Source organism: Alosa pseudoharengus, unplaced genomic scaffold (genome assembly GCF_046254945.1).
Source record: "Alosa pseudoharengus isolate Yale_2024_CS ecotype anadromous, Long Island Sound unplaced genomic scaffold, YU_APseudo_1.1 YU_APseudo_1.1_scf_6, whole genome shotgun sequence".
Classification (NCBI taxonomy): domain Eukaryota; kingdom Metazoa; phylum Chordata; class Actinopteri; order Clupeiformes; family Clupeidae; genus Alosa; species Alosa pseudoharengus.
Genome location: NW_027468848.1, coordinates 34473093 through 34483114, shown reverse-complemented (window position 1 = coordinate 34483114; position 10022 = coordinate 34473093). Strand labels below are relative to the sequence as shown.

Genomic DNA, 10022 nt, shown 5'->3' with positions numbered 1-10022 from the left:
TTACGTCCAAAACACACCCATGACTGATTAAGAAACATAAGAACAACCTTTTTGCGCCAAGTGCCCAACGTTTGATCACATAATCGCGCCATTAAATTAGTGAAATGGACTGGCCACGCTTTTAATGCTTCGCCTCTGACTATCCGTTTCTGATCGCCAAGATAGAGCCCATGATGTTACAGAGGTTTACCTGTAACAAACTATTCTGTACACAAACAAGGTTTGGTGACAATGTAAATAAGGGTTTCATTAGTTGTTAATTGAGTAATACATTTCCCTAAATAATGATTCTTGTTTTCTATATTTTCTACTTAAAGTTCCACATTTCAATACTGCTTTGCCCAGCATTTCCTGGCAGCATTAATGATTTAATGATTACACATGAAAACGTAGTGTACAGTAATGTATAGATTTTCAATAGTATTCTAGACATTTATTAAGTCAAATTGACAAATGAAACCTATATCTTTATGTGATCAATCTATCTCTATGTATTCCATGTGAAACCCTTGTTTGCCACTCCACAGTGGTGTGTGCAAATAAGTCATTGATTTAATTCAAATCATCTCATTGCCCAACCTTGTAAGTCATGGTGGACATTGAGTGAGGGGAGCTCATTGTACTTTTTACAGATTTGACAGAGCCTTTCTCTCCAGTCTGAGAAGATGTGGACTGCATGATCTTTATGCCACTTGAAGTACAATTCATACTGGGTCCTGTTGCTAGCCAGCTTCTTGAGTTTGGATGCCAGCTCGCTAATTCTTTTGAAGTCATCAACATGGATGAAAGAATCAGGGGGCACAAACTCCTCGTAGTTAGACCGAGGTGGTCCCAAAACCACGGGGACTGTTCCTGCCTGGAAGGCGTTCCTCCACAGCTTCTCTGTGATGTAGTCTTTGGCGTTGGAGTTCTCAAAGGCCAGGTAAAAATGACAGCGGCCAATGATAGGCAGCAGATGCTCTTTACCCAAAGGCCTTCTGTTTGCCTTGCCATAGCGTGCAATGGGAATGTGCTTATGCAGTTGATGGTACACCTTGGATCTATTGTGTTCATTCTTGTAGTTGCTGACCACCCAACAGGCAAGACACGAGCTCTTCTCTGGGATGTGGAAGGTTTCGTTTGTCCTTTTTTGAATCATCGAACCATAGGGCAAGAAGATATCCGCATCCCGTCGATAGGTCATGGTCCAATTGAACAGATGATTGTACCCACTAACGTTTTGGTTCACTGCCGGAGGTTCTAGCGACAACCACACCCACTTCTGGCCCCACGGGCGGCGCAGGTGCAGTGGAAGTTTCTGACGGGCGTATTTCAGCTCGTGATGATGAAAAACTACAACATCTGCCTGGCTGAATTGCGAGCGGTTGGCTGTGAGTAGGCACCGAGGGATTCCGTACTTGTTGAGGCAGACGTTGCCCTCCAACGGGTAGGAGATGTTGAAGGGCCAATGCCACAGCAGGATAGATATGTTCCCATGCCAACCATGGCTGTTTCCTGTCAGCTTAAGCTTCACAGAAATTGGCTGTAGCCGTATATATATGCTAAGGAAGATGAGGGCAAATGCCAACCACAGCCTGTAAGCTTTTCTCGGTTTCATTGTGAGAAAAGACAGCCATCGCCCAAAACCACAATCTGTTAAAAAAAAAAAAAAAATCCTGTGACATGCCAGTTTCCCGCCACAAGTTTGTTCATCTTGCAGAAATCTAAGCAGAAATAAGTTTGACAAATTTGCATCAAATGTTTAATATAACTTGCCAATAAATAGCCAAATAACTGCCTTCTGACCCACATAGATTTAAATTTGGTTCATTCCGACATAAAAATTAGAGCCAAATTAACCATACTGACTACTATTGCAACCACTTCAGGGATTGTGTGTTATACAATATATTGTAAAATTTCCTCCAAGATTTATTACCATAGAAAGAGAAAGTTCTCTGAGATGCCATACAAACATTTTGAAGTCTTTACTTTACAGGCTCTGAAATCTCACTAACAAGTATAATTACCCTGTGATAATCATTTTAGATAGTATCTGTACATTTCAGATAAAACACAGTTATTACCTTCTAAAAATCGTAAGTGGAGATAGCTAAGTTATCTGACTGACATTAATCCTACACATTCTTGCTGGGGTTGTCTAAATGTATCTCTTTCAAAACTCACCCATCTGCAGAGGAAAGCTGGACTCCCGGTTTCCTTGAAAAGGTCTGTCTGTTGTGTGACACACACACACACACACACACACACACACACACACACACACACACACACACACACACACACACACTGCCAAACATGAACACACTATCATTCTGATTCTAGTATAATATTATACCTGCGCATTCAAGAATAGTATTATACTTGCACATCCAAGAATTATATTATACATATGAAAACATTTAACCATCTCGTCATCTTTCTTCTTTCTTCGTCATATTTTTGCAGCCTTAAAGATAATTACATAAATAGAAAATGTATGTAAAACTGTAAACATAACAGACATACTAGAAAGAGACAGAGAGAGAGAAAGAGAGAGAGAGAGATTACTATTTACAAGAGACTACTTACAAGAAAATTAAAAAGCTAAGCCAGTGAATGTCTTTTGCCCTGCCCATGAAACACTGGTGTGAGGCAGCGTAATATCCGTAGTGAAGTTGGCACTGTCATTTTGAAAACTGAAAAAAACTGAGGCAAACTCAAGCAAGTATTGCACATTTGCTGGTCTTGAAAGCATATGGTGACATTAAGCAAGTTAAGCAGATATTGTGATTTAGAAAACTTTTGATGGGTCTCATATCCATTTATATTTCCTCATGTAAGACCGATGGTTACAGGACATAAAATTGTCTTGTCCACCAACCCCCCCCCCCCCCCCCCCAAAAAAAAAAAAAAAAAAAAAAACTGTAGTTTTATATCCACTCCCAATCTAGCATTTCTTAAATGTATTGATTTCATTTCGTATTCAGTTTGACATAAATTGTACATTGTACAGTTGTACATAAACAACATTATAGGCCACATTTATCTTCGTCATATAATGCATAGTCACAATGACTGTTTTTGTCATATAATGTATATAGTAACAATCACTTCACTTCAGACTTTGACGTCAGTGCTTTTTGAATCATTTATGAACTGAAATAAGATCCACTGGGGTATTGTGAATATAAAATTAATCCATGAAGGCTTATAGTATTTGTAACCTTTCATCATTGGAATACATTCTACTGTTTTTTGTGCTGATGAACCAAAACCAATGTCTTCTCTTTGATCTTTTTTTCAACTTCCTCTTTTTCATGGTTAGTTGTTCAGATTCTGCAAATATGTTTCCACTAGAATTGTTAAAATAACCTCTTAATGCAAACTATTCATTGCATCAGGAGTAAATACAAGGTGTGCATTTATTTTTTAACAAGAGGAAGTTGAAAACTGACAGGAAACATCAAGACATTTCAACACCACTCATGTTGGCAATACCGAGGAGAGAGAGGGCAGAAACTATGACTTTTGCAAACAAAATGTCCAAGAGGGTAACTGAACAGCGTCCAGGGTCAACACAGAATACTTTTAATTACATGTAAAATGCATGCCTTTTTTATCTGCTGTGGTTTCAAGAGTGGACTACTTCTTCAAATGCAAAAGTTGCCTTCTACTGAAATGAAAGTCAGTATATGGGCAGAAAATGATCTCACTTATTAGGTGCTTACAGTACATAGCCTATTTATCATGTGGGTACACAGAAATGTCTTTGAACTATCTAGCATTCATTTGGTGACACCTTCTAGTTAGCATCTTAGCTCTCAAGCTCACACCTATTGCAAACTGCTTTGACAGCCTTGCCTTTTTCATGCTGGTCAGTTAAACATATGGTGCGGTTATGCAGAGTACCAGCACATACGTGTATAGCACGGCCATGCTAAGCTTTCGAGATGAATCACTTAGGTTCCCAGAAACGGTGCTGGAGCTCTAGACCAGGGGTGTGGGTCACAAGACTTATGTTCCATGAGATGCATCTGCCTACCCATCCTCCACCCCCGCCACGCCCCACCATCACCCCCCCCACACACACACCCACACACCCTGAATACATTGGCCACCGCCTGTACTTGTGGTGCTGCATGTAATAGTGGAACTGTCACTGCCCCACCCATGCACTTTCATGTGGCAGAACCTGCTGCTTGCTATCCAGATCCCACAGCTCAAGTGTGCTATTGGCAGCACTTGCACCAGCCGAAGATTGTCAGATGCAGATGATTTTAGCCAATAGTGAAGGTGATGTTATACACCTTCTATTACCAAATACCAAAACCTATCAGACGTTACACAGAATATCCCCATACTTCACCCTGTGTTGGCAAAAGACAGTAGAAATCTGTGAAGTACTTTATTGCTTTGACATAATAATGCAGGGAATACCCCCCCCCCCCTCTCTCCTTTAGGGTGTATGTTCCTGTGTGTATCTACTTGTATTTGTCCTTGCTCATCTCCGTTGTGTTTCCTTGGTCATCTCCAATGAAATCCTCCATAGTCTGGAGCTCATCTTTGAATGTGGCATGATCAGCGAGATCATTGACCCTAATGAGGGAAAGAAAGAGAGACGGTGTAGAAAAGACAAACAGACTGACGACACTAGAGACAAGACTAATGTGTCTCTTGGAAATGCAAAGCTGTAGCCTAGTTGTGAATGACAAATGGACTAAGGTGAGAGAGGGGGGGGGGGGGTGTCAAAATTGAACACCATAAATATTACATAGCCTACCTTGTATTCCAGCTAAGGGTTTGAAGGTTGTACCTAGTCTGTTTGGTTGTACCTATGTAAAAATGGTAAAGCATCTTTGAGTGTCTAGAAAAGCGCTATAATTATAATAAGCCTTCTTCTTCTTCTTCTTCATCTTCTTCTTTTTGAATATTTGGCCATTATACTGGAGGGCTGGGTGATGGCATCCTCACAATACAGAGGCCATGATAAAATACATATTGCAGTACATGTTGTTTCTCAATAATGACCATGCCCAAAACAGAATTCACTCATACAGCAGTTTATCTTTATATAGGCCTAATTCTGTGTAACAGTGAAGGCAAGCCTGAAGGGGTGCACAACTAGGAACTTAGGAACTAGGAAATTCAGGAGTCTAAAAAGTAAATAAAATCTGACTTTTATTTAAACTCCTAAATTTAAAGGCCTCCTACAGAGTGCCTCCCCCCTTAAAATAATGTTTCCAAAGTAATTTTGATGGCACATAATCTGTTTATAGGGCGAACAGGACTTCGGCCGCACTCTTAGCAGGTCTTATCGCATTTAAATTAGCCTAAGGAATATGCTGTTCGGATAACACTCATTTGCAGAGTCTGAGCTCCACTGCCTAGAGGTCTCCATGCCCAGCTCTCTCAACAACAATCACATCACATTACACATATAGTGCTTTATCTAGGCACCTGAAGCCCTTTGCAATGAAGAGGCGGAACCTCCTCTCAACCACTACCAATCACCTCAACCACTGTCAAGAATTACCCACCTAGGTGCATAGCAGCCATTTTTCACCACACACCAGTTTGAGTGGAGAGTGAGGGAATCAATCAGCCAACCTGGAATGAACCAGGATGGGAATTCAGCTAGGACACTGGGGAACACTATTCTAAGGATCACCAGCAAGGGCCTGGACTGCAGGGTGCTTACTGACAGCACACATCTTCCCATTGTGTGGCGTCCTTTGATTTGTACGAGACAAATTCTTGTCAGATGACTCATTTTGCGTTTAATTCTTGTTTTTCGGTTATCTTACTATTCGTAAGAAACCTTTGGACGGGAGCGTACCTATGTTCCCCGGGTCCTATGTTCCCCGCTTTGTATGGGACTGGGGAACATAGGAGCCTAACCCTAACCCTAACCCCAAGCGGGGAACATAGGACCCAGGGAACATAGGGATGACCCCCTTTGGACAACTCGTAGTATTAGCTCCGAGTTGCTCGGAGGACAGTGGCCCTTGTTAAATAATTGACATAAGTCTCTTTGGATAAAAGCGTAAAAGCTAAATGTAAATGTCCAGCGGATCTCCAGGCCCAAGCCTCCCTTACAGAGATCTCTCTCCTTATTATGTGGTATTTTGAGTCACAGAACTCACTTTGACCAAAGCGAAGCTGGTGACCACTAAGCATCTAGACCCAAACAGGCCTTCAGACATCCTGGGGCGCGTTTCCCAAAAGCATATTTGCTAACTATGTTAGCAACTTTGTTGGTTGTAATGCAATTTCCCATTGCCAACCAACAGGTTAGCAACTATGCTTTTGGGAAACACACCCTGGTGGACAAGGACCTCCTGCAAGTTCCTATTGGGGCACCATGGTCTTTCTCTTTGTAACCACTAGAAACCACCATTGGGGGGATTCTTGTTGCTACAGGTTGCCACTAATGCTACAAAATGTAGCTCTCTGCGTTGGCCACAAGAGGGTAGTAGACAATTGCAATTCATCATTTTACAGTGTTTACATTGTGAGTATAGGTTCAGTATTACATTTCATTGTAAAGTAATTTTGTCTTAAACACTGCTCAGACTGCAGTGGCAATACAATGCCCCTATTTATTTCTGAAGGGCAAATGTACATATTCTCCCCACGTGTTCATTCACATGGCGTGGGGAGTAATCCTCTAACAAAACACAATGCAATATTGACTGTTCGCTGTCACACATGTCTGTCAGGTATGTCAGGTATCTTCTGCAGTTATTCAACACCTTCAGACTTTCACTCAACTCTGAATCACATTATTATTCGCTCGTAATACAATTAAGGTGTTTCTATGGATTTTTAATGCATGATTAGCCTACAAAAGACGGTTGAGAAAGCACACTTATAAGAAGGTGATTATGATACATTCTCCACCTTAACATGTAGGCCTAATAAGTGTGTAGGGACCCCAACAAGGTTTTAGGAATTCCTGAGATGTTCCAGTTCAGAGGTAGCTCTACAGCAGAACACTGAAGTGATGCTATAGTGTCATATTAGCTAGACCTGACACTGCCCTTATATGAGTTGAAAAACTGGGCCTGGGTTCATATATTCACAAGTTCAACATTGCAGTAACAGTGATGGTACATCACAATCCTGCCAGCTTAGTGTCGCTTAAAGTTCTAAAAATCTCCACAAATAACCCCACAACATCTGGCCCGTGCAATCCATTAGACTGCCTCAGCTTACAAGAAGATGAATCACATAACCAACTATATAAAAAAGTCAGGGTGGGAAATGACATGTTACAGGTCAACAATATTGTGTGTCTGAACACTTCATTTCTTCAATGCATACTGCAGTCCTAATTTCCTGCCATTCATCACAGACTTACAGTTGAGTATAAGACCTTAGCCTACATCCTAAAGCAAAACATCTCTCAGCAAACTATACATCCACTTTCTTTATCTATAGCCTATCTGTTTTTTCTTTCAATTACAGACTTACAGAGGGGATACAGTGACTTCATATAGCAAAACCACAGTAAAGTAGGCTACTTTCTTTTTAAAACAGGGCCCTTTAGTGAGGTTCTATATCTGTTACGTAGCGTTGTGAGTATCGTCTATCCTAGAAGCATGGCACCACGTTGTTTGTTAAGGACTAAGAAATGCATTTGGTACTTGCAATAGCTTTGGAATCGGGTATTTTGTGATAATGTAACGCCGTTATGGAATTGATTACTATTAAACCCACTGGCAGAACAGTGGTAACATGCTAGTCAGAAGTGGCAGCGCTGTCTCCGCCCACAACACTGCACGGCACTGTGAAATCTATCCGGTGGGTTTCCATCCAGCTAATTCCAAGGCAGAGCGCACAGCTGTATCTTTTGGATAACGGTGTTGCCGTGCGATGACAGCTTGGCTTGTCGCACACACACGATATCATCAACAGTAGTCAGCCGAGGCATCCTTAGAGCAGTCCACTTCGTAGACAACACAGCAGGACGCTAGGTAGTCACATGAGGCGATTTTTCTCACGGAAGCCCTCGGGTTCACAATGTAATTATTTCACTGCTGAAGGCCAAACATGGTTCGTAGCGTTACGGCATTGTCAAAACAAAACATCACTGTGATGCCTGATACCCTGCTTTGAATCAACCCCGGAGCGATTGGTTAAGTTGCCGCAATGGGATTCCTTCACCAGCTTCATCTTCTGTTATGGAAGAATGTGTCTTTAAAGCGAAGGGGACCGGTAAGTTGAAATACGTCTCTCTCATTACACTACAGTTCTAAGATGTTATTTAGAATAAGGTTAACGACTTTCGGTTAAGGGCCTTGACATTATAGCTATTCCCCAGGTGAATGGTAGCGATAGAGCCGACGGGCGTCGCGGTGTCTTAGTTCGACTGTTGCCCAACGGCTATACGCTACATCTATTTCTGAGAGAACTGTGAAATGAAAATAATTCGTTTTTTTCTTGCCATATCTTTCTATTCTAATAATTTGTTGTATGGTTAATTAAAATCAAACTGTATTCAGTTGGTATTAAGTGCTTTAGACCAGCATCACTTGTTTTGCGCTTACACGTGATGGTGGAAAACAGGTTGCATACCCCTTCCTTCATGCAGAATGAATGGCACATTGATGTCAGACTACATCACATTGAAGCCCCCCCCCCCCCCAAACAATTAACGTTTACTATTATCTTTACTATAATTGTATATACACAAACTTACTCGCCATGATAATAATGATAAGGTCATACCGGAGTTGTTTTGCATGAGTATCAGTAAGCTGCAAGGAGACTCATTGAGAAGGCAGTGACGGGGGTGCTCTGTTGTCTCCTGTCAGTCAAGCTTCCAGAGGGGCTTTTGGATTAGAATCCCCGACTGGGATCCCTGACTCATTCTCATCCCAGAGACGAAGCACGGGAAGGGAGCGGAAAGGGAAGGGGCTGCATTTCACAGTGCTGTCACAAATAAGGGCTTAGCCAGGATGGCAGCCTTGTTTCTAACAGAGTATTCATTTTGCACACATAAGTTAAGGTGAACCAGTTCACCAGTTGTAGGCTTACCTCTGTTTCAACAATGCTTGGCATAATTTGGTTGGGGATTGCTGAAATAAAATGTATTCCTCTATTTTATTATTTTAAAAAGATGATTTTGAGAGATGTCAGGGATTTTAACTCTCAGTTAATGGCATTTATCTTTATCTTAGTTCCCCAGTTATTGGGATCTATTCCCTTTGAATTTGAAATACATGTACCTGCAGTGCACATTTACAATTATAATTAGGCTATAGGATAAATCCAGGCTATCAAATTATAATAAAAGGTTATCACATAGGATGTCTTCTGGACATCTATTATTGATATGGGGCTTCATTAAAGGTGACCTCTGTGATTCTGATGAAAGGTTGTTAATATTTTGGCTCAAAAACCAAGTAAAAAAACACCCATCCTTTCGGGGCTTCTGTGGCAATGTGTTGATGAGCAGGAAATGTGCATGGCTCAGTCACAAACCTTGTTGTTTGTTTCAGTTAGTCAATATACAGCTAGTCAAGATTGTGTAAACACCCAAGCTTCTTTTTCTGAGTGCGCATACAGAATGGACAGCCAGAAGGCCATTAGTCGAAGCAGTTCTCTGAAACTGACAAATATTGTTTTGGATTACAGCTTTTTCCAACTGCTAAAACACAATTTTGCAAACTAGGCTGGTGGACTGCACGTTTAGAGAGTCTGCACAAATGAGCGTTAGGCAGCAGATCTAGACTCTGCTTTGAAGGTAAGTTTTAACCTGTGGCTTGTATTTCCCTTGGATGGTATTACTGTAGGTATATATGGCAGGACCCATTTTTCATGGTCTATTTTTAGCAACAGTAACATTTATAGATCCCACTCAATACAGACGTCAGGCTCCCAGGGGGCAGGATTGCCACTGTAATAATAGCAACATCCACGTCACTGTGTAGGTTTATCATGGGGCCTACTTCAAGCTAGCCAATACCTGTAGTCTTGCAGATTGATGGATCTGGGAATTGGTTAGTCAGCAGTTGCCAGCAGTGAGAATGTGAGAG

At 41.4% G+C, this 10022-nt stretch overlaps 2 protein-coding genes across 4 annotated transcripts in view; one reads left to right on the top strand and one right to left on the bottom strand.

Annotated features, from left to right (window-relative positions):
- Positions 1–395: 395 nt before the first annotated feature.
- LOC143106319 (alpha-(1,3)-fucosyltransferase 7) lies at positions 396–2505 on the bottom strand. Of its 2 annotated transcripts, XM_076270583.1 has the most exons (2): positions 2167–2505; positions 396–1632 (listed from the first exon to the last, which is right to left on the bottom strand). In XM_076270583.1, exons 1-2 carry the CDS (start codon positions 2312–2314, stop codon positions 563–565), a joined length of 1218 nt encoding a protein of 405 aa, XP_076126698.1. In that variant the 5' UTR covers positions 2315–2505; the 3' UTR covers positions 396–562. The 2 variants fall into 2 exon arrangements, with proteins under 2 accessions (XP_076126698.1, XP_076126699.1); XM_076270584.1 differs by lacking the exon at positions 2167–2505 and having other exon boundaries at positions 396–2132.
- Positions 2506–7777: 5272 nt separating this feature from the next.
- Positions 7778–10022, top strand: part of abca2 (ATP-binding cassette, sub-family A (ABC1), member 2) — an 85139-nt gene continuing 82894 nt past the window's right edge. For both annotated transcript variants that reach the window (XM_076270686.1, XM_076270685.1), the window contains exon 1: positions 7778–8199. In XM_076270686.1, coding sequence (XP_076126801.1) covers positions 8134–8199 — 66 coding nt within the window. In that variant the 5' untranslated portion in view covers positions 7778–8133. The remainder of the gene's footprint in view (positions 8200–10022) is intronic.